This window comes from Orbicella franksi, chromosome 2, assembly GCF_964199315.1.
Source record: "Orbicella franksi chromosome 2, jaOrbFran1.1, whole genome shotgun sequence".
Classification (NCBI taxonomy): Eukaryota; Metazoa; Cnidaria; class Anthozoa; order Scleractinia; family Merulinidae; genus Orbicella; species Orbicella franksi.
In genome coordinates, this window is record NC_138146.1 from 37,071,644 (window position 1) to 37,096,892 (window position 25,249).

At 40.0% G+C, this 25,249-nt stretch overlaps 2 protein-coding genes across 7 annotated transcripts; one reads left to right on the plus strand and one right to left on the minus strand.

The window, feature by feature from the left end:
* The first annotated feature begins 28 nt into the window (after positions 1-28).
* Positions 29-25,235, plus strand: LOC145479676 (uncharacterized). 6 transcript variants are annotated; one of them, XR_014048444.1, is made up of 11 exons: positions 29-116; positions 1,902-2,180; positions 8,882-9,262; positions 10,915-11,051; positions 12,280-12,448; positions 13,108-13,178; positions 13,643-13,901; positions 14,660-14,765; positions 20,134-20,198; positions 20,527-20,575; positions 21,183-21,220. XR_014048444.1 is itself a non-coding variant. In XM_081458097.1 (10 exons), the coding sequence occupies exons 1-10, from the start codon at positions 29-31 to the stop codon at positions 21,333-21,335; spliced, it is 1,692 nt and encodes a 563-aa protein (XP_081314223.1). In that variant the 3' UTR covers positions 21,336-25,235. The 6 variants fall into 6 exon arrangements, 5 of the variants coding, with proteins under 5 accessions (XP_081314223.1, XP_081314224.1, XP_081314227.1 ...); XM_081458097.1 differs by lacking the exon at positions 20,134-20,198 and having other exon boundaries at positions 21,183-25,235; XM_081458098.1 differs by lacking the exon at positions 20,134-20,198 and having other exon boundaries at positions 21,186-25,235.
* Positions 17,061-17,536, minus strand: LOC145479718 (uncharacterized). Its single transcript, XM_081458155.1, has one exon. It carries the CDS (start codon positions 17,406-17,408, stop codon positions 17,061-17,063), a length of 348 nt encoding a protein of 115 aa, XP_081314281.1. The 5' UTR covers positions 17,409-17,536.
* Positions 25,236-25,249: the final 14 nt, after the last annotated feature.

A 25,249-nucleotide genomic window follows, 5' to 3' on the forward strand; every position in this document is an offset into this window, starting at 1 on the left:
CGAAGCCTGTGGCTTTTGGGAGCAAATTATGCTAATGAACATGCTGGCAAGCGCTCTTTTATTCTTATTTATTGGACCGTTTAAACATGTAAGCAGTGGAGAAACAAAAGAGGCAGGTGGGAAAGCATTGTTTGTTACAAGTTAGTGTTGTTTGTCTGGGCGTCTGCTTGCAAAGGAATGTTCAATGTGTTGCGCGCGTGAGCTTCTTACGCACAGAAGCGGAAGTAATCTTTCCTTGTGCAAAATGGATGTTTCATTCTTCTTCACTGTGACATAGTTCTTTCTGATTGTCAATTGCTGAAGTCTGCAAACTTGGAACGTGAATTAGATTATTTCGCAAATTCAATCTGGTTGGATACGACGGTTAATTAATGTTGGTCTAGCTAAGTAGTTGCGTGTCAATGAGTTGTCTTTTGGCACATGCCGTTTTACCTGCAGAGCTTTAGACTGCTCGTACAGGGTGGTAAGTTGGACAGATAAATAGAGGATAAGACAAATGTGTGAGTTGGCACAAAGATTAGAATTGGATGGACGTCCATAAATAAAACTAAAAGGTCACGTTGTGATCAGTTGAACAAGACTTGAGAAACTCATGACTTCCAATTGACAGCATGTGTACATGTAAGTTTATGCAGTGAAACCAGTATCGTACTTGTGTTAAGCCTTGTAAAGAGAGTTGCAAGTAGAACTTGGCAGTAACTCTATTTGAGCGTTTGGTCACTGAACTGGCTAAATCGCACAAAATGGAATTCAATCATCTGTAAATTGAATTTGATTTAATGTGTTGGACAAAATCGACCGAAATCGAACTAAATGCTAATTAAATTTTTTCTGGACTCTTGATTGGTCAAAGAAACGTTTTGCGACATTTCAGAACAGATACATCCTGTGGCTGACTCTTATAAATTTGGCTCAATTTTTGCTGTTCTCTTTTGTCCATTGCCCTTGGCTCTCATATTTACGCACTATTTATATTTTCTCACTAAGTATGCCTCAATCAGCACATGTACTTTTGTTATAGTGTTGTTTTAAATTAAGACCTCTTCATATTTATTGATGTCACGCTATTCTGATTTTTTCAAAGGAAAAAATAAACCTCACCACTTGATTTATTATCAGTGGGGAATTCAGTAAAATAATAAAATTATGCGGAGTTTCATGATAATCGATACATTGCAAATGGATGGAAATATGGGACCCCAAACTTGCCAATTTTTAACAAAGACATGATTGTATGCCAAGGGGTAAGCACTAGCCCCATGAGATACATTTCTTTATTATAATTATAATGTAAAATTAGGCAAGTTTGGAGTCCCATGTTACCCTGCATATATCAGCTGAAAGAAAAAAATCTAATTTATTCCTAAGAAAAAGACAAGAAATAATATTGTTGATATTGCATGATTGTTGCCATTAGTGGTACGTCAAGTCAGTTTATTGTTTTCAAGTTGTGCAAAAAAGTTCTTGCATTGTGTTAATGTTATATTAGTGTATGAGGCAGTCTCACCTGTCAACGCTGTTCTTTACTAATTAAATCCATTATCAATCCTTATTCCCCCGTGCACAATTATTATTATTTGTTTCTCATTGGTACAGTGTATTTCCCAAGCAAGTACACTTGCAAGAAAATTTGCAAGGTCATTAACTTTGCAAGCTAGCTTCCACTCAAGTTGCATTCAAGTAAAACAATTGAATAAATTAAGTCATGTCAATCAGAGCTGATAACTTTAGGTACATGATTTATGGTATTCATATGATTCTATTATGTGTGCATGCACTAGCTGATATACAGTCTTTATATTTTTTTTTGTGCTTCACTAATTGCCTTTTTTTAGATTACTGGTTGGTTACATTACTGTTAACTTTCTGCAGTAAACATAATTATTTGCGTTTTGTTTCAGGTGTATCCACCTCACCAGTGAAGGAAGTGTACATTGCTGTCAATGATACACTTGAACTAAACTGTTCTATCAATGCAACAATTCATAATATTCACCCAACACAGCTGGGATGGAAACATCATGGACTGATACTTATTAACTTCACATGTATACTCAATAACAACACAATTCAACTGAGGAAAAACCACACTCAGTATGACGATGCAGGAGTTTATGAATGTGGATTGTTCAATTCTGCAAAGTTTCAGTCTGTACAGAAAATTGTGGTCGTGGTTGGAGGTATGTTGTTGTGATTTAATCTACTAAGTTCGTTACATTAAATAAATTTGTAAGAAGAGGCCTTTTGTAAATTAAAGCCCTGTGTTGCATTCACCTTCAGTGCTGTTGTAATATCTCATCATTATGTGAGTGCTTATGATGATAGCGGTGCATCTGGTATATTGATTAAGACTTACATCAACATCACTGCGCATTTGAAGATTGCCGAGAACACTGGAAATAAAATCCTGCAGAGAATACACACATGTACTTTAGAATTCTGAAAGAAACAGCCTCCATTAGTGTCAGATTTAGCAGGCAAAAGGGGTCGCTACTTTCAACTTTTGGGCGGCCTTTACTTTCAGATGGTTAAAAATCGTTTGTGTTTTTTAGACAAAGCAGACGATTATCATGAAATTAAAAGTTTTGTTTATGTATGGTACTAATTGTATATTAACTCAGTACCCACATAAACAAATAAGATTGTATAACAAAAAGGCCCTTAATGTTGGTACTGTAGGGCGAAAGTATAATTGTTGTATTATATCGCAATGTTACTAAATGACACTGTATCATTTGACCCTGCTGCCAGACAAGTACAGCTTATAAATATTAGTATAAATTATTATTAAATGTTAGTTTCAAGGTAAATTCAGTTAAGTTCGATATAAAACCACAAATTAATAGCTCTTTAATTTGCTCAGTCCTGCAGTCAGGCTGATCCATGTGTGTGATGTACACTTGAGTTTCAAAGGGCTGCAACTTTCGGGTGGGCTGTTACTTTCGGACTTCAATAGGAAGGTGAAAAATTAATGTTATTTTCAGGTGCCATCATTTTTTTTTTGGGTGGGGGGGGGGGGGGTGTTACTTTTGAATTCTACAGTAATTTACTTCCTTGTTGCAGAAAAAGAAATTTGGGTCAGACTTTTGTTGCTCGATCAACATCAATAATAACATGTCAGTTAAAGTGTAACATGAAACTTATCAAGAAGACATGATTGATCATCACATTTATGGCACTGTCTTAAGCAGCTGTGAAATATTTCAGCCTGAAAAAATTTCAGGCTTAAATTTCACACCTTACTGCTTAAGTTGTTGTCAGTGGTATGTAAGAACAGCAGTTGTACATGTAAAAGTACACATCTGAGAATATAGTACTAGGGCTGGAAGAGTCAGTGTTGTAATGTGTGCAATTACTGTATGTACAAAGGCTGCCCAAGATCACAACATCTTTTTTTTTTTACTTTTAAATATGCAAACGTTCAGCGATTCGTGACATATATGGCATATACTATTACATAACAACTGAATTTGGATCAAAGACGAGATGTTGAAGTTCCACTTCAGTTCACTTGCTATCCAATTCCGTCCACAAGGGCTTTACTAATGACAACACATTTCCATGTATTTCGAGACTGCTCCACTCGCAAATTCAAAAATACATTTAACCTTGTCAAAAATGAGTAACTAATAATTAGCTCAACGGGGGTGGTCAGCAATGATTTGTCAACAGCTTTACCAAAATGCTCCCCAAGTCCCCTCGTACTTTATTTGTCAAACCCACCAAGAGGCACGTTTTTGTTTCCATCGACCTATCAAATTAAGTCGAGCCGTGTTTACAAAATTTAAAAAAAACAGCTGAGGAAATGTAGTTAGTTTCTATACCAAAAAGTGATCTATGCCAGAGCAATGACTTCATCGTGGACATGGTAGGTTTTAAAGTATACTCAATGCTTAATGTGAAAATTTATCCCCAAAGCTGACACTTATCTCCATGTGAAATGAAACGTTAGCTGGGCCTAAGCTTACATCGGTCATAATTACTTTGTAGCTTGTTTTATTTATTCTTACACCATTGCATTCCCTGTGATACAAACCTAATTATAAATTCAAATTGTTGTAACACAACACCTCCATATGCTGCAAGGTGAGAGTCACGTTTTTGCGTAGTCAAATTTGGTTGTTTTGTAATAGTATAAGCGGTATATGTCACATAAAATTAAATATAAAGATAACTCCCTGCATTGCGAGTTTGGGCAGCCTGTGGTGTGTACTGTTGTCTTTCGCCTTCGTGGCTGCCTTTTGTGGAAACAATCATATCAGTATTACATCGATGGAAAGGGAATCACAAATCCTTCTCAGAAAAAGGCTCAGTTACTTCATTTAGAGGGCATGGAAGATATTTACGAAGATCTTCCAGTTACTGGACCAACTGAATGCTGACGAGGATAATGAGTATGTGGTGTGTCTTCAAAAGCTAGATGCTCATTTTTGAGGCGAGGAAAATGTACTGTACGAGTGGTATGTCTTTTGTCGACTTGCACCAACATGAGGAGACCTTTGACAAGTTCATGGTTCGTTTACAGAAACAAGCTCGTCATTGTAATTTTGGTGCAACTTTGGAGGAAAATTTGCTGACCAATTGATTGAAAAGTTGCCTATTGTTGAGCTAAAGAAGAAGCTATAATATTACTCTGGAAGGTGCAATGGATAAAGTTCAAAAGTGGGAAGCCTTGCGTGAGCAGGCAAGTCAAATGGTCAGGCCAAGCCAAGAACCTGGAGTAGGCACTAAATACAGTTGAAGAGAGTCCTGGATGTGGAATCAAAGGAAAAATTGTTTGTTTCAACTGTGGTAAAGAAGGTCACTTTGCTCAAAGTAAAAGTTGTCCAGCCTGAGGTCAAAAGTGCAGCAAGTGTGGTAAATATGACCATTATGCTAGCTGTTGCAAAGGGTGAAGGAACCCAAAGTCTAGAAAACAAGGCACCACCCAACAATGGGGAGGCAGACAGCAGCGTTGTGGTAATGGGAGACAGGCCAATCAAGTTGAGGATCATTGTAACATTCTTTGCTTTTACTATTAATGGAGGAACAGACTTGTGCTCTGTCAAATTCCGCAGAGCCAGTGATCTTGGTGAACATTGGTGGATTCTGCAGAGATGTGTTAATTGATTCAGGTTCTGCAAGTAACCTTATTAGTAAAGATACACTGCAGCAACTGAAGTATCAGGGGCTAAAGATTGAATTCAAACCTTGCACCAAGAGATTCTATGCTTATGGGGGTCACGAGCTTGGAGCTGAAGGACAGTTTCAGTCACAAGGTTCCATATCAAAAACAAAAGTTGTGGCAAATTTCACTGTTGTTGTCCGGTTGCTGTTTGCTGGGATATTTGACTGCCACAGATCATGGAATCCTTCGTTTGGATCCCATGGGAACTCTCGGGACAGCTGACTGTAACACTGTTGATGATACCTTTGTGAGAGATCTCAAAATACCCCAGTGTGTTCCAGGGAACTGGAAACTTCAAGCTACACATTGATCCTAGTGTAACTCCAGTCATTCAAAATATGCGTTGAGTACCTTTTTCTCTAAAGGACAAAGTAACTGCCAAGGTTGATGAACTCCTTGAAAAGGACATAATTGAGAAAGTTGAGGGACCTATAGTGTGGGTAAGCCCAGTTGTTGTTGCTCCAAAACCATTGGGGGACATAAGGTTATGTGTTGATATGCAAAGAGCTACATGAAATGAGGACATTATTCAGGAAAGATTGCCTATACGAACCATAGATGAAGTCCTTGAAAGCCTTAATGGGAGTGGTGTTTTCTTGAAGTTATATTTAAGGTGAGGTTTTCACCAAATTGAGTTGTATCCTGAGTGAAGGGATGTCACTGCTTTTGCCACCTGTGATGGTATATTCCGCTGCAAGCATTTGAGTTTTGGTGTTAATGCCGCACCAGAGAAGTACCAGCTTACCATCATCCAGTCAATGGCAAGTCTACAAGGAGTGGCAAACATGGCAGATGATCTTATTGTTCATGGTCGAGACACTGAGGAACATGATAAGACTGTACACAGTGTGTTGCAATGTCTTAGTGAGAAGCAGCTGACTTTGAATGCTGAGAAGTGCATCTTGCGAATGACTAAAGTGGTATTCATGGGTCTTTTGCTTAGCAAGCATGGAGTCGGCCCTACTGAGGAAAAAGTCAGAGCTGCTGTAGAAGCGAGTCAGCCTCAGACACATTCAGAGGTTCGTAGCTTCTCAAGTCTCGTTTGATTTAGTGCCACCAGGGTTTATACCTGATTTTGCTACCACTGCTGATCCCCTCAGAAAACTTGTAAGAAAAGGAGAATCGTTCGTGTGGGGCAAGGAGCAGGAGCAGTCATTTCTGAGATTGAAGAGTCAAGTTGCAAGTGCACCAGTCCTAGCTTACATTGTATATGTACTTCGATAAGGACACGCCTACCTGTGTTATTGCTGACACAAGTCCAGTTGGGCTTGGTGCTGTGCTGGTATGAGAAAAGAATGGGTAAAGCGGTGCTATCTGTTATGCCAGTTGTAGTTTGAGTCAAGTGGAGTGCTGTTATAGTCAGACAAGGAAGGAAGCACCAGCCTTAGTCTGGGCGTGTTAACTCTTCTACGTCTACTTGTACAGGCTCCCACTGTTTGATCTGGTGACAGACCATGAAGCACAAACTCTTACATTGTAAAGTCATCTACTCAAGAAGTCTAAATCTTTTAGTCAGAATAGAGCGCTGGGTTCTGTGCTTACGACTGTAAAACTATCAAGTTTGCTATGTGGCTTCTAGAAAAAACATCGCAGATGCCCTTTCCCGATGGACCAAGAAAACTGCTTCAGATCAGTCCATGGAAAATGAGGGATACGTTTGCATGACAATCAAAGAGATTGAATGGGTCTCAGCACAAGACTCGGAGTTGCAAGCAGTCAGGAATTGCTTGATCAAAGGAAAATGGAACATTTCTCCTAAGCAGTATTTGCCAGTGCACAATGAGTCGACTTTTGCCAGTCATGTGATTTACGGGGATATATACCCCAAGCACTTCGCAAGAGAGTAATTGTCAGTTTGAATTGGCACAAGAAGGGCACCAGGGAGTTGTAAAGACAAAGGAGAGACTTTAAGAACAAAGGTCTGGTGGGCTGCTATGAATTGTGGTGCTGAGAGAAGATGTGTAGTGTGTTACGGGTGTCAGGTGGTTACCAAGAACGTTCCACCCCCACCATTGAAATCATTTCCCAACCAACCATTGGAAGAAGTAGCTGTGTATCTAATAGGTCCGTTACCTTCTGGAGAACATTTGGTTAGTTCTTGTTGATTACTACAGTCGTTGGGTGGAAGTTGATGTTATCCAAGCAACCTCCAGTAAAACTATCATTCATTGCTTGGATGCCCAATTTGCGAGACATGGATTACCTAAAGGTCTGCATACCGACAATGGCTCAAATCTGAAGTCCATGAGAGCAGCCCATACAGAAGGAAAGAATTGGAGAGAGGAGTTAAGCAGGTTCTTTCAGGCGTATAGGTCCATGCCACAGTTAGCTACAGGAAAGAGTCCTGCCAAGGAACTGTTTAGAAGAAAGACTAAAACTAAAATGCCTGAGCTAGTCAATGTTGACAAGGAGGAAGTAGAAGTACTGTAAGTGACCAAGTCTTCCGTGATCGGGACACCTAGGGAAAGCAGTCCAACATGGACTATGTTGACAAGAGGTTTCATGCCAGAGACTGAATTATGAGAGAAACCTGAGAAAGAAAAGTAAGCTTTCACTTTGCTATGAGAAGGAACCATATCAGGCGATATCTGGTCATGATCACCGCAAGGTGTTCAGGACAAGCGCAATCTTCAGCATGTTAAGCCCTTCAATATGCCAGATCTGAAAGAACAAGAAACGCCGCTACAGGATACTGAACCACTCACTGAACCTAAGCCAATTGAGGCACCACCTATGGCAGAGGATCCAGTACCAATGGCTGAATCACCACCAGAAGTTGTACCTTCTGCTATACCTACAGCTGAGCAGCCTTTGAGGAGATCTAGCAGAATTACGAGCCATCCAAAAAGGCTCTGAATGATTATGTTGTGTACTAAAACTAGTGACATTTGCATTGTCATATGACTATTTGTTGTTATTGCATGAGTGACGTTGGAACGTTTTATGAACTGAACTGCAAAGGCTACATGTATGTTTATGCCTAGTGTGACTTCTGTTTTGAACATTTGGATTTGAACTGAACTTTGACGGTGATTAAAGAAATGAGAAGTTTGTAATATTTCTGTCTTTTGAGATTAACTATCTAAGTGAAGAAAGAGGGTGGATACACAGCTGTAGTACATTAGGATAGGACAGTGGTTGTAAAGTCATGTAAAAGTATGCATCCCAGATATATAGGACTAGCACAGGAAGATTGAGTGTGTTGAAACGTGTACTGTTGTCTTTCAGCTACGTGGCTGACTTTTTTGGCTTACTTTTGCAGTTCACTACAGTTGTGTGAGTACAACTGCAATGATCAATCATGTCTTCATACCTTTCTCCGCAGTTCAAATATATGACCTTTCAATGTCACTTGTATGAAACTTTAATATCAAAAATAGTGTTCCTGCTGACTAAAGATGCCAACTTGATATTTTTGGCCTTCCAATCTGGGAAATGAGGCCCAAAACAGTGAAAAAACTCTGAGCAATGTCTTTTGACAAAATGAAAGGCCACATGCAAAAATTTGAGTAAAGTTTGTGTTTGATAAAATTGAAATGACTAAAAATGTTGTTAAGAATAGTGTTTATAGCCCTGACCTTTCTGCAGTTGTAGCAGATTAAAATGTATGTTTGACTAAGTTGCACTGTAGTGCATCTACATGTCAGTAGATTTAGTATAAGAACCACTGCATGTCAGACTTTTTATGTGTGGTTTTATAATTATATCTTGCAGAAAAGCCCCAAAGTATTAGTAGACAGCAATTTAATGTAGCAGTCTATGGATTTCCAGTGCAGGAAGTAATTGTTAAATGGCCAACACTGCAAGCAAATGTGACAAATGAACTCTTTGTTGGTCGAGTTCCTGCTGACGATCCTTTTGATTGTGTATTCAATAGTACTGCACAATACAGAAGAACCCCAGAGTTTCAGAATGAAATGCTGTCATGCCATATTGGAACAGATGTCCTTGGAAAGTTGTTTCAAGGGGATGAGCTGTGGGATCATTGCAGTAACCCTTTTTATACGTGTTCCGTACTATGTGTCAAGGTGGTAGTTAAGAATTCATTTGGTGTAAGTGAGAGTGACCCAGCACGTTGGAATTTGGTACACGAGAGTGAGTTTTTAATATTTATTATTTTTTACATAATGTAGGGACAATGTATTCAATCAAAATTGTTCAATCATGTATTTAGAGAATAGTCCAAGGAAATTATGCATGCTGATTTGTTAAAAATTGTGCGTGATAAATTGTGCGTGATAGTTGAGGAGGGCACAGCCCTCCTCAACTATCACGCATAGAAATCGAGAGTGAATAATCTAATTGTTTTAGTATAGTTCTACTAGTCGTTCAAAACTTTATCTAAATACTCTTCACAGACACCTTGAAATTAAATGCCAAGAAGTGGCCATCATTTTGTTAACAAGCGCACATTGTGGCGTAGTCAATCAGAGAACAACATTCGTGATAGAACGCTAGTCGATTTATTCTAAGACTTGATGGAAACACAGACCTAGCACAAGCTGTTGACATACAATCATGTAATGATGGCATCAGCAAATAAAGAGAATTATGTTGTTTCCTTTTTCCATTGCAGTATTTTCTAAAACAAGCTACATGTTCTCCGTGCTTCTAGTGAGTTATGTTGTATAGCTCTAACACTCTTTCAAGTTTGGGAGAACTTGAAAAATCTGGGAATGCTAAGAATTGCAGTATTTTTGTAATCTAAATACTACTAAGGTGGAAAGGACAAGAGGATTATGGAAATCCACTCACCTATTTTGTATTAGTGGCCTATACTGACATGTATCTCCTTGCAAGGCAATTTCAAGCCAGTGATCGCTCTCTCGGTGGCTGACAGGAGCCCTGTGTATGACTGGAAGTGAACTGGGTTACACTGACGACTCGACTCAGTCCATAAACCCCCAAAAACTTGGCCATTATCCAGCCATTTTGATCTCACGCTAGGTCAACAACCCATATACATTTATCTAGCCTCATTTGAGTGATGTATTTGTTGTTGTAGAAGTGATAGTAGTAGCAGTAGCAGTAGCAGTAGCAGTAGCAGTAGCAGTAGCAGTAGCAGTAGCAGTAGCAGTAGCAGTAGCAGTAGCAGTAGCAGTAGCAGTAGCAGTAGCAGTAGCAGCAGCAGCAGTAGTAGTAGTAGTACTAGTACTGTTACTGTTACTGTTATTGTCATTATTACTATTATTGTTGTTGTTGTTGTTGTTGTTATTATTAAATGATTATGGTGCTATTATTTTGCTGTATCCTATTCGCTTGGCAGTATTGGTTTGAAAGTCTGCACAAGTGTTGTGACTGCCAGTCAGCTGAGAGGGATGAGGGAGAAAACAAGTAACTTTAACCGGATGGGGAGATGTGGTTCTCTGAACCCTTCACTAACTGATATTGGCAACACTAACTGGTCCCCAGTCCATTGGAGATATTATCTTTTCCTCCCCACTCTTTTACTATCAGTCTAAATGGCCTGACTCTCCATGACCCTGAGGCATGATGGACATCCTTTCTTTTGCTGCCAATTTAAACAGCCTCACTCTCCATGACTCTAAAGCCATGCGCATGTGCGTTTTTCCTATTAGATAATTTGTGGTATCCAGTCTACGGCCACGCCACATACGTACCAACATTGCTGTTAATAGTATTTACTGGGTCGCATAGCAGTGAGGTGAATTTCCACCACTAAATTCAACTCCACTTCTGTCAATAATTGTTAAATATTCTGAATATACGTTTCTTTCATATTGTAGCACTTTGTCCCCCTCTTCGCAATCTGACTGTGTCATTTGGTGAACATCATTTTACCGCCAGTTGGCAGTGTCAACAAGTAGAAATGCGTGTGGATTATGATGTTACATATGTCATAACACCAGTGCTGACAGGAGAGGTAGTTACCAATTAACTTAATGAGTTTTTTCGTGCTTTTTTCTTGGTTACATGAAAAATTCCCTAAGCCTTCAAGCCAAACAGACTTGCAAGTAGATGCAAGTTGAAAACTTGGGTGTACTTGCGATTCCGTTTGGCCAGGCCTTGCATGCACTTGCGTTGCCTTGCAATGCCGTGCACGGAAGTCGACACAGATTTTCACCGTTTGTTTATCCAACCCAAGTCAATTCAAGTTGATTGACGTGTATTCATTGTTATAGTAACCTATTAGCCAATGAAATACAGGATATGTTTGTGTGATGGTCGCATTTTGGCCATGCGGGACTGAGCCCGTTGCCTTGAAATCTTTTTTAAGCGATCTGCGTATACTTGAGAGGTAACTTGTGTGTCTGTTTGGTCCCCCAACGCAAGTCTCTACACAAGTTCAACTTGCAACTACTTGCAAGTCCATTTGGCAGGGCTCTAAGGTTTTGCATGAAAACGCCATTAAAATCCTTTCAAATTGCTGTTAATTTACCATGAATAAATTCACTGGATTTTCACATGTTTTCAGTTCATAGTGATAGTTATCTGGGAAATTTTACATGCATGTTCTAAAATACAAAATGCTAGCATAAGAACAAAGTTTGAGGGCTTACATGAAGTGTCTTATAAGATAAAAGTTCCAAGGACACCTATCATCCCATATAGGCCCTTGGCATTCACCACTAGATTGTCCTGTAGCAGTGTGAAAAAAAAACTGAGAAGGGCATGAATCTATTTATTGAAATGTCAAACCACTCTGCATGGGGCATTTTGCTTCCATAATTAAATTTGTACTTGTTCAAACAATTTTCCATGTCAGTAATTGACTGGCAAAAATATTAGAAAGCGAAATTAAAACCTTGCTATTTTCCACAATCTTGAAACCTCTGTGTTCATTTGCCTTTTTCCAATCCTGTGGGTTACTGCAGTTTTCAGACTTACTAGTAGTACTACGTTTTGTCACCTTAAAATCTGAATCAGAAAGTCATGTTTCATGAACCACTAGCAGGCGCTATTGTCTGAGAGCCCATGACCACTGAAAAGATTGAAAGAAGAACTTTGAAAGTCTGGCAACCGGTAGTTACTTTTTAAAATTCAGTTCAGATTTGAAGCTATTATAGACATGGAATTATTTTTTGTAATGAACAGCAAACAGCTTATAATTATTACCTGTACCTGAAATTTTACTTTGTACTTTTCAATAGACATCACCTCTCCAAACGTTTAAGGCCCGTGCTAAGAACTGTACTGAATATGTTTTTCGGAGCACACATGCAATTATACCATTTGCATGGTATAATTTTACAGCAACTTGTAGCATGCGATTTCAAAAGGGCCCTGCTGTTCATACTGAAGTAAAAAGCAAAGAAGCTGGTAAGATTATGGATATAAAGCTGTTGTAATGTACTAGCTGTATTATTGTTTGGTGCATATAATATTGCACGTACTATATGGGTGGATTTCGATATATTAATAATTCTAGTTCAGCTTTGAGGCATAGGGGAAAAAACAAACAAATCACATCGAGGTGGTAGGATGAATAAATAATTCCATAATTATGTATAATATTCCCCTGAACTTCATAGCCAAGTTAGAATTTTAATACATTAGACGTATAAATTGGCCTATTTACATGTACATGTAGCTATATGCGTCTAAACCCCCCCCCCCCCAAAAAAAAAAAAAAAAAAATGTTAAAATATGGTTTTTGCATCACAGCAATACCACATGGCAAAGTAGTGTTAATAAGAACACGCTTATTTCTTTGTGAATGTGATATAATTAAATGAAAAATGTCATAAACTTTAACTCAAGAACTGTGACAATAGCAGCTCTGATAGTCATAATGTTCAATATTACGTTCCGATAAGAAGGCGGACTTCGTAACTCATTGTTCTAATTAGCCTATTCAATGTCAGTGTCTTCACTGTTATTATCGCTGTAGGGGCACGTATTGGAATAGGGGTGCTCAATGGGTAACGCCGAAATTGAGCGCTGTCATATACTACATTTCTTTTCCTGTCTGTTTCCAGCACCCAGTGAAGCTCCCCCTTCATGTGAAGTGAAGAACAGGTCAAGACATAAAGCTTCTGTATACTGGAAGGTGATGACTCTAACGTTTTCAGTTGGTGGGAAAACGACACATGCTTTATATTCTGCTGCATGTATGGTGTGCTGCATGTATGGTGTGCTGCATGTTATTGCACGGGTATTAGGAGATTTATCATTAGAAAATTCTTAATTGTTAGATGAGTGAAGCATGTAGCTTCTTAGTTATTAAAAACGGTAATTAACAACGACTGCATAATTTTGGAGAAACTGCAGCACATGTGCAATCGTTAAAAATCGTCATTAGAAAAAACAGCTTTGCACCTCTTCTTACAACTGACTCGCAGTGACTCACAGAACTAGTGCATCAAGGCCAAAAGACTCATCATAGGTCCCTTTGGTACATTGGGGACGACTTTCACAGTCCTGAAAGTCAAACGTCCACCTCCTATCTCTGATACAGTTATAAATAGTTTAGTTTTTGGCCTTTTTGTAACAATAATTTTCCTTTTTACACAGTTGCCACCAATTAGTACTTGGAATGGCAAACCCAACAAGTTCTTGGTTTACTATGGTGATCAAAGGGTAGCTGTCAACACATCCCTGGCTGAATTACTAACACTTCCTGACAGATCGCCGGCTCCAGTCAAGTTAAAAAATCTTGATCCAGGCAAAAATTACACCGTAAGCGTGGCCATGTGCACTGCAGGCGGTTGTGGAAACATGAGCGAGCCATGCTTCATTCTCGAGAACAATGAAGACGACTCTGATACAATAGGTTAGCTCTTGAGTATTTCGCGTCATGGACGAGGGAAGTTAATAACTAGACTGTGAATGTGTAAAAGAAAGGAGAAAGTTGAAAATGAAATGTTGCCTTTGAACAAGCAGTGTTTTAATAATTCAATTATGCCGAGAACTGGATCACGTATTTGCCTTTGTTTTCATTTGCATAAAGTACTGTAGTCATCAAGGTGTGTTTGATCACGATGGTTTTCATCGTTTGACTCGGATCTAAAACTTTCTTATGTCACTTGTCTGGGTCACTCTTTTTTTTTTTTTTTTTTTCATTTTTCTAAGAAAATGTGTGGAGAAATATGATACAATCATTATACGACGCGCAGCGGAGTATTTTTGACGAAATTCGAGGTGTTTGTATAGCCTATGAAACACTGTCTCGAGTGTTTGATATATCTTCTCAATCGAAACAAAAACTTAGAAGTAAACGGAGAAGTAAAATCGTCAAAATGTATGCTAATTAAGACTGGGTATCCAAACCTCCTTCGTGGTTGTGATTTTCTTTGTTTTAACTTGAGTGAATTATAAATGAGTCTAAGAAATACATTTATTAGTTAGTCAGAGTCCAAACCTCCTCTTTGGCCACAAAAATGCAAGTCTCGGATTTCTTTTGAAATTACTGGAAGTTTTGAGACTAAGACTAAAGTTATGCTATATTATTTTGCCCAGCAGCTGCACGCCACCACCCCCCCCCCCCCCCCGCGAAAAACGGTTTGTTTATTAATTTCCTTACACTTGCAGTTGCCAGTGTTGCCAGTCCTGACCGTACAGGTATGATAACTGGGCTAGTCATCGCTATTGGAGCAGTAGCGGGACTCCTTCTTGGGGTTTTAATATGGCGAAAAAGGTAATGTATGTTCTCTCAGTCAGTCAGTCAGTCAGTCAGTCAGTCAGTCAGTCAGTCCTTAGTCAGTCAGTCAGTCAGACACAGACAGACAGATAGACAGACAGTCCGTCCGTCCGTCAGTCAGTCAGTCAATCAGTCAGTCAGTCAGTCATTCAGTCAACAGTCAGTCAGTCAGACAGGCAGACAGGCAGACAGTCAGTCAGACAGTCAGTCAGGCAGTCAGTTAGGCCCAGTTGAGACGTCGCGCTTTTTCTGTGCCGAACTTAGTTGCAATCAGGTTGGACTGAAGCAAGGCACAAACACGACTCTGATTTATAGGTCGCGCCAGAGTCGAACCAAATTGAGGATTTGCTGAAGCCTCGTAACAATTAGCCAGCTCACTTGCTCCACAGTGAACAGAACCTCATGACCACGTGCTTCGAACCGTTTCTGCGCATCTTTTAGCACCTTGCTGTAGACGTCGTTGTTTTGTTTAGAAATGTTTAGAATTCGCGTAGGAATCTTTATTTATTTATTTATTTTTTTGTAATAATCACTGTTGCAAACGATTTCCTTCCAACGCTTTTCTTCGTTATTTCGGATTCAGCGTCGCTAGCTGTTCTTCGCCTCGCTACTTGTGATTTCCATAGCCAGCTGGCGAATAGTTTTCATCAAAGGGTTCTTCGTTCGATGATACCTCGCCGCCCTACTCTTCGGCGGAGGAAATTTCGTTTGCATGTCTTCGCCGAACCGCCTTCCAAGGACTCGGTACTTTTGGAAGTTTACGGTAGGAGAGGCTTTTAGATGCCGGTTTACCGCAAACGGCGAACGGCTAGGGCTCACGTTACCAGAGCTAGACGTCACCTTCACTCACTCACTCATGCCCTTTACGCCTAAGTGGCATGTAGGGCAGCAATATGTTCCCTCCACATCTGTCGGTCCCTTGCCATAAACTTGATGCCTTCCCAGGTCTTCCTCATCTCCTTGATTTCCTTCTCCACCGTCCGCCGCCATGTGATCTTAGGGCGGCCCCTCTTTGCGTTTTCCTTCTGGCGTCCAATGCGAAGCAGTTTTCGTAATTGAGGCTTCTTGGCGAGCGACGTGGCCAATCCACCTCCAACGTCTCCTCATCAGGATGGTAGCCATTGGTTCAGTTCCACACCGTTCAAAGAGATCATTATTTGAGATGACATTAGGCCAAAAGATGCGTAGGATACGCCGAAGGCTCTTGGTGTGAAATGTAGAGAGTTTTGATAAATCCTTCTCCGTTAAGCGCCAACATTCTGAACCGTGCAGGAGAGTTGTGAGGACGCAGCTGTGATAGAGATTCAGCTTGGTACGAATACTGTAAGTGGAGGAGCGCCATACCTTATTCATCATGTTGAGCGAGTTTCTGGCCTTGTTGAGACGGCTCTGAATGTCCAGGTCAGTTCCTCCATCTCTACTGATGATGCTGCCGAGATAGGCAAATCTGTCTGTGTAAGGAAGTTCTTCATTATCAATCTGGACTGGTCGTGTGTTGGTAGTATTCAGTGCCATAATTTCGGTCTTTTTGCTGCTGATGTAAAGGCCAACTTGCTTTGCAAAGGTGTTAAGGCGTTGCGTCTTCTCTTGAATGTGCTTGTGGGTGTGTGATAGTAAGGCAAGATCATCAGCATAATCCAGGTCTTCCAAGTAGGAAAAAAGTAGGGAAAAGGTGTCCATCTAATGCCCTTGATCTGATCCTCAGTGGTACGCCACATGATCCAGTCCACAACAAGGTTGAAAAGTAATGTGGACATGACACACCCCTGCCTGACACCAGTGTGGACTTCAAATAAGATGTCACCATCGCCAACACAGCAGGTAAAGTTGTCATAGAAACTTTTGATGATCTCAACAAGGTGGGAGGGGATTCCATACGCTCGTAATATCTTCCAGAGGCTGTGTCGATGCACACTATCGAAGGCTTTGGCAAAATCTGCAAAGTTCACATGGAGAGTTCGCTGCCATTCGGTACTCTGTTCAATAATATTTCTCAGCGTGAAAATATGATCGATACATCCCCTTCCTCTCCTGAAACCTGCCTGTTCCTCGCGGAGTTTAAGGTCCACAGCCAGTGATAGGCGCTTCATGATGACGTTCGCTAGGATCTTACTAGGAGTGGATAATAGTGTAATGCCACGCCAGTTGCTGCATTCAGAGAGAGCTCCTTTCTTTGGTATCTTGATGATGATACCCTCATTCCAGTCATCAGGGATTTTCCTTCTGTCCCATATGGTGTTGAAAAGTGGCTGCAAGATGTTTGCGGTGGTCACAGCGTCTGCCTTGAACAGCTCAGCATTGAGGCGGTCTTTGCCAGGTGCCTTGTGGTTTTTTTAGAGAATTAATGGCTGCAATGATCTCTTCTTTCTTTGGTGGTCCGATGTCAACACTTAGGTCCTCCTCAGCTTCTGGGATATCAGGCTCCTCTTCTGGTGCTGGTCTGTTGAGGACGTCCTTGAAATGTTCTACCCAACGTGTTTCTTGGTCTTTCTCAGTGGTGAGGAGCTGTCCTTGTTTATCTCGTATGGGGGCATTTCTGCTGCCATTATATTTTACACAGATCAATTTAGTGACTTTATAGACGTTCCTCTGCTCTCCCTTTTTTGCCGCTTCCTCTGCTTCCTTTGCCAGCTCTTCCATATATGCCCTTTTGTCGGTTCGGATCTTCCTCTTGACATGCCTGTTGGTTTCTGTGTACGCCGCTATAAACCTCTCTCGGAGTCTGGCTGATCTCCTGTCATTTATTTTCTTCTTCAGCTGGCGTCTTTCCTCAATAACCTGCCACGTGTCTGGTGTAATCCATTCTTTCTTTCTTTTTGGTCTTCTGCATCCCCAGACAGGTTTTACTTGCTTCATCAAAGATGTTCCTCACTTGCTTCCACTGTTGATTTACAGCGTCTTCTTCTTCATTGTCTTGCTCGTCTATGTTACTCAGGGCTTGGAACCTGTTCCTCAGCTGTAGGACAAAGGCTTTCTTAGTCCTAGGGTCTTGTAGTCTGCTGATGTCATATATAGGGGTGGTGTATTTGTTTGGTCCAGCTGCTCTGAGTTTCAGTCTCACCTTTGCAGTCACAAGATGGTGATCGCTGCTTGCATCAGCCCCTCTTTTTACTCTTACGTCAAGCAGGGAGCGGCGCCACATGCTGTTAACCATGAGATGGTCTATTTGATTTTGATCCCTCCCATTTGGGGATGTCCAGGTGAGTTTCTGAATGTTGCGATTCGGGAATAAAGTTCCACCAATGATCATGTTATTGAATGCACACCATTCTACCAGCCTCTCTTCATTGTTATTCTGCAGTCCACATCCTTCTCTTCCCATTACCCTTTCAAAATTCATGTTGTCTGAACCGACCTTAGCATTAAGGTCACCCATCACCAGCAGGAGGTCCCTACGATGGACGTTCTCAAGTGTCGCTTGCAGCTGCTCATAGAAGGCTTCTTTATCTCTGTCGTTGCTGTCATTAGTAGGTGCATAGCATTGTATGATGGACAAGTTAGTCTGCCTGCCCTTTAATCGTGCTTGAATAATCCTGCTGTTAACTGGCTTCCACTCCATTAAATACTTTTCCATTCCTTTCTTCATGATGATTGCAACTCCCTCGTGATGTAGATCATCTTCTCTCCCAGAGGAGGGAACTGTCTCCCCTGTTGTTGTCTTCATTCTCCCAGATTTTGTCCATCTACTCTCACTTATGCCTAAGATATCAAGTTTGTAACGCTTCATTTCAGCAATGACCTGCGCCATCCTACCTAGCTCATACATTGTTTGCACATTCCAAAAGCCAATCAGTGTTGTTGTTTTAGCGCTGACGGCTCCCGTTGTCATGACAGTGGCTTCCTTTCGGCTTTGGCCAGTGTCAGTCATTCGAATCCTATTACCTGCAGAGTTTCTGGTGTTTTCACTCTCGGCATTCGCTGCTGCCCATGGCATGGATTCCGGAGGCTCGTGCTGCACAGATGATTCATGTAAGTTACACGTTGCTGTTTCCGTAACAAAAGCTTTTTACATGACAGGGTTGTTAGCCCTGTGCAAAACCCCCAATCCTGGAGGACCAGTAGATTGCTCTTTGTCTGGCCCTTAACCTTCGACCTGTCTGGCATGGGTGGCCCTACCAGGACCTCGAGAGGTCCAGCCAGCATAGCTCTCAGGCTCACTGGAGCACGCAAGCCCCCCTCCCCCCCCCCCCCCCCCCCACCCAACCACCACCACCACAAGGTGGCAATCTAATTCGGGGGAGAGACGTCACCTTAGTATGAGGTTTTAGACTCGCGTTTTGAACGCCGTCAAGAGGTAGGTTTTCACATAAGTCATTTGCCTCACACTTTATTGCCTTGAATTTTATTTTATCAGTGCCGCGTACAAATGCTGAAATGTAATAAAGTAACCCTTTTTCTACAGATTGGTTATACTTTTTAGGCAAAGCCAAATAAGCAATTACCTAGACTTTTGTTGCTGTTTGTAGAGAGGAACTGATCCGGAGTGGAAATCCAATATCGCGGCGGCTTAAGTTGAATGTGTGTTTTATGGTCGATACTTTATTTCCATAGAAAGCTACACATGCTAGAGAACCTACTCTTTTGCAAACGTCTAACCTCAAACTGCAGTTAGAAGTTTGCGGTAAACGTGGATCTAAAGATTTCTATTGATCTCGTATTACTCCCCACAGGTACGCAATCCCACTAGAATACGTGGAATAAAATTTATGAATTTTGTCTGGCGCGGCAGATGAACGACGTTTGAATCGCTGCTGTGCCAGAGTTGTGTAGTATGGCAGAGCTTTGCCTAACTTAAGTCAAAAGTTTGATTCAGACGCCGTACTTCTGCCGTGCTTTTGTTGAATATATTCCTGACTTTAGTTCGGCACGGCTGAAGCACGTCTGAACTGGGCCTTAGGGGCCTCAGTTACTTTGTCGAAAGTCGGTCAGTCCGTCCGTCCATCCATCAGACAGTCAGTCGGTCAGTCAGTCTGTCTGCACTGTCCGTCTGTCGGTGTTAGGGACATGGTTTGTTGTTACTTGTGATCGCCCTACCCAAAAGTATTAAATAATTTTTTGGTCATTTATATAAGGTCGGTTGGTCGTTCGTTTGTTACTCTTTGTTTAGCCCTAGTTTTAACTCAGTTGTTCGCAGATTTGTATTGCAAAGGATTTAATTGGGAGCTCTCACTACTCACTACGTACCTTTCAGGCAAATAGAGGAAACATTAAAACCTGCCACCAGAATCATTTTCTTATTAGCGGATTTGTAGATTTCCTTCCTTCAGTTATTTCACGACCTTACTGCTTGGGTTTGAGGCTTAAGGTTCTCTTGTTTGTTGTTGATTGCAAACTAAATATTTCAAGAAACAACGCACCACTTTAGGCTCCAGAAGGCAGCACAGGACAGCTATAGGAAGAAAGTCAGGCTATGAAGAGCAGTTAGAACAGGTAAATTGAATTATTTTGACTGCAAAGTGTCCTTACGGATTAGGGCAACTAGAGATTCGGTCGAAAGGTGTGCAGGTAAACCTTACTCACCGCAACTCTATGTTTATTGTACAAGTTACATGAGAAAGAAAATTTTTAGCAAGAGCTTCAAGCTCTGTTTCATTCGGCTCTATGTTCTTGTAAAAGTTTGCTGTAAGTTTCTTCTGATCTTGGTTTTTTCCTTGGTTTAAGGCTCACGACAATCATTCTAAAACTTCTCGTCGCGGTTGACAGATCAAGAAAAGTAGCTATCACTGACCATATGAAATGTTTCTTCCCTTCCTCTCAGGTCTCAACAGAAGGAGCGGCCTTCACTGATCAGCGTTCTAAACTCTTTGGTAAGTTAATAATTAACTAGACTAAAATTATTTTAGTCTAGTTTGTCGTTTGTCATCCGTGTTAATCTTCTCCATCTTTAACCATCTTTGTACGGGGCCAAAATAACTCAAAATACCGTGACTGAGGTCCTTTAAAAAATCATCCTGTACTGCATCGGCGGGAAAGTGAGGACACTTGAGTCTGTTATTAACTAGCAGTTTACACATTTGTCTCGTAACTTATTGTCCTAAAACAGGAAGCCGCAAGGTGGCAACAGCCTATTGATTCGCTCCTCAATTTCTGTATACTCTGAGGACCGTGTAGGATACATGTATCTGGGAAAGTTTCGCTAGGGTGATCAAAATGGTGTACTCTTCAGTATTCACAGAAACAAAATACCGGAAACAAAAGAGAAAATGTTGGGTTCGTTATCGTATTTCAAAGTATGGTAACTTCAAAACTCGATATAAACTCTTTGATTTGTAATGCAACATTCATTCTATGTTTCTGCTATTCCGAGTTCTCCCCGTTCCACTCAAAGATATCCCAGAGGCGCTTGCGCGGCTGCATTCCCCGCCATCTTGTCACGAATAGCTTTCTAACTGTAGTATTATTTCCTGTCTTCAGAAGAGTGTCCATCCTTACGACAATCCCATCGATGAGGGTCCAAGCTTCTGTGAGGATGATCAATACTACGACAGTATAGACGCCATAATCCTTCGTCCTTTACTGGCCAACGTGGAGGGTGCTGTAGCAAAACTACCTGTCACAGAGATTTAGATGAACTGAAGTATTTGTAATTTGCTAATAGATTATTTTATGTTCCTTGTGGTCAAGTGAAGGTTTCTATAGTCGCTTACAAACGATGTAGCTTTGAATGTGTTGTACATAGAAACGCGACATTTTTTTGTTTTGTTTTGTTTTTTACGGTTAGAGAGGGATTACCTAATGGCGGAGTATGCAGTGCATTGCCCAATTTTAGATTGTAATTTATGCGCGAATTTTGCTAGTATGAGGCAAAGCAAACTGATATGCTAAATGTTTCAGACTTCTCCTTGCAATCAGGAGCAGTATTTTTCAATATACAAGTACATAGACGAAAAATACTATAACCTTCTTCAGCATAAATGCGTACGAATGTAAATGGCGTACGAACGTAAATGAGTGCTTTATAAAGTACTCATTTACATTCCTACGCCATTTATGCTGAAGAAGGTTATAGTATTTTTTAACGGAAACGTTCGCACAAAAACGTTGTTAGTCAGTGTCAACAATTTTTAATTCTTACTGTTATCATGCTTTACTGCAACTACGGCATTTTTATGTACATAGATCTTTTATAGGAATTTTTTACAGTAAAAGTCAGTTTCTAATTTAGGCGGAAACTAAAATACTGAATCGAAGTGGCGTGACTGGCAATAAGCCAGCAAAATCAAAATAATTTTAACAGTGCGTTGATGCCGAGGAGGAGAAACTTATTAAGGCATGTTAAAGGGTGAATGAGCTGATATTTTTTTGAAAGAAATAAAATATTAATATTAATAATAATAATAATAATAACAATAATAAAATAATAATAATGCATTGCGAAAGGTTCTACGATTCGATTTTTTTATACAGAATCCTATAATAATAATAATAATAATAATTAATAATAATAATAATAATGTTTATTAGTGGCTTATAAAAAATTACAACTGTAAAAATTCTTAGGACAATATATATGTCAGGGAAATACTAACTTACAAACGAATTACAAATAATTAAATATTAATAAAAATAATAATAAGAAGAATAAGAATAAAAAGCAGCGATATTAAAGAATGACGTTTCGACGGCTCCATGCCATCATCCTCAAATTTAAATAAGATACGTTATGTGAGTTCGTTATATAGTGAATGTAATAGTAATAATAATAATAATAATAATAATAATAGCAAATAGTAATAAAGTTAATAAATAAGCTCTTGTATAGCGCTTAAACATTTCTGTCCTGATCGCTTTACAGTGAGAAAATCCTAGAACATTCAATACTTTTTATAAAAGAGAATGAAGCTAATTGAAATAAACACTGAAGTACTAATTATAAAGGTGAATAAATTTAATATATACATAGAGTAAAACTTATAATAAGAAATTTCAAATTATAAGCTCGTTTAAGAAGATGGGTTTTCAATTTTAACATAAAAAATGTTTTTTATCATTGATTACAATTGGATTCAAGTCCGCTTGAATTTGTCGCTGGAAAATTTCTAGCTGGAAGCTATTTTTTTTGGTGGAGTATCTTTTCTATATCAAGAGTGAAATGGCTATAGAACACTAGGGTTTGGAAACGTATCTGCGTACAAGAATAATATGTAAATATAGTACTTTTCACTAGTAAGGTAAGGGTGAAATATATAGCGTTCGATGGAAGTTAGAAAAGCAATGCAAAGCATAGTTTGTATTTAGATAACTCTATTGTTAAAAAGGAAAACATCGAAGACTGTTGTTGATGTTATGAAACAAAGTAAACGTTTCTAAGACTCCTATTCTCGTACTCGCATTCTATTGTAGTAAGAACTCTTCCTTCTTTCACGTTGAGCATATCATTTGATAACCAAGCCAGGTCTGTAAGAAAAGACCTGCTTTTTTCCCAGTCGTCCTCGCCAAAGAAAACGAATAATGGTTGAACCTGCACAAAGTGGGGACGCAGAGAAAGATGGCAACTTTGTCCTTCCTGATGTGAAGTTTATATGAAATAATTCATATATGAACTGCGGTTGTAGATGAAAGTGAAGAATGATCATCGCAGTATATTTTGAGTAGTATATTTTCGCAGTATATTTCATATTCCAATTGCTTAAATTGGAAAATATACTGCGATGATCATTCTTCACTTTCATCTACAACCGCAGTTCATATATGAATTATTTCATATAAACTTCACATCATTTCACTCCTCACGGGAAGATATGAACTCAATTAAGTGGCCTCGCTCCCAATGTGTGGCTTCATAGCTCAGTTGGTAGAGCATCGCACCGGTATCGCGGAGGTCACGGGTTCGAATCCCGTTGAAGCCCTGATTTTTTTCAGGCTTCTTCTTTCCAATTGCTTAAATTGGAAAATATACTGCGATGATCATTCTTCACTTTTGTCCTTCCTATCACGCTCGAAGTTCGTTTCCAGCGCTCCACTCGCTTTTATCGTCGATAGCGCTCCCCGCTCAGGGAAAGCCAGTGAATGAGGAAGAGAAAAGACTGAAAGTCAAAAATGGTCCTTTTTGAGGTCCTGAGAAAGCTTTTCGTTAACTGAAACTGTTGAATCTGTTATGGCAACACGTAGAAAAGATCGGACCGGCAATTGTCAAAGCTTGAAATTAGCTGATTTTTGTTATTGGCCCTCGTATTGTAACAGTTCTATGAGAGAACATATTAGAAACTGGATTGGAATGAGAGACCAAGTTTAATCCAGGGCAATAGCTCCCCTTAGAACCTGTATTTTGATCAGAAGGTTCTTATCACAACATAGAGCAGTGAAATGTCCCATTCCCTCGTAGAATTAGAGAGCTTCTGAGCCGGAGCAGAGAGTGGTAATTTTCTGGTGGACCTACCCACAAGTCGGGTTACGAAATTCAGCTGGGAGCAGTGTGAGAAAGTGTCACACGGTGGCTAACACGCGAGTGCGAAGAGTGCAAGCAAGCTCAATCTTCGCGCTGGAACTACCTGAAACTGTAAAGGAATTAGAAAATCTCTAACTCCCCGGAAACAAGTGGGGTCTAGTGTAGGGCATTGCTGAAGCTTCTCCATATTTAGCAACATTTTCGTTTTGTTTGGTTTGTCTGTTTGCTTGTTTATTTTTGTTAGTAACTTTGTTTTTTTGTTGTTGTTGTTGCTTTTGTTTTGTTTGTTTTTTTTGCAGCCCTAATAGGAGAGTAATAGAATTCTGTTCGTGTACTAATGCAAATGCTACAATCTGATCGGCTGAGCTACTCTGCACTATCAGCCAATAGTATAATTCTACTAGTAATCTCGTACCCAGATCTCACTCTGTTTGACGCTGAAAAGTGAGATCTCCCTTCCACCTGGCCGTGGGAGATCTGGGTTCCGGATTACGGTATTCTACTACTGTATACCATGAATGCAAATGCTACAGTATTGCCGCTTTTCATGTGACGTCATCATTTTCCAAAATAAGAAATAACCAATCCTGAAGTTTTAGTTTCATCATATGTAAGACCCTTTAATAACTTGATGTTTTGCAACGTTTAAGCTCGACAGGGTTGTTCATTATGTAACTGAGCATGTCTGAATTTCCAAGTTTATGCGTTGTGTGACATTAAAATGGCGGCCCGATAAGGCTCTCAAGAAGGTCAAAAGATGAGTTATTGCTCAAGTTTTTGCTAACTAAACAGTTGTTGCTCTATAAAAAGTGTTTATTTCAATGTTTCGGAACTCTAGAGTAATAACATTTCGTTTCAATGGCAAAACGCGGTGACAGATGTTTCTGTTACTTTACGGCCGCCATGTTTGTGTCCCTCCGAGGGGCACAAACATGGCGACTCCATACAAAGCTCTATGAATTTGAGTAAAACACTTCTCCGAATAACAGGAGAATGAAAAACCGCACATACCTAAATCTTGGCGAGGTTGTTTATACATCAATCATCTTTCATATCCCAGCTTCTTGACTTAATTCATTGAATGGTCATGGTT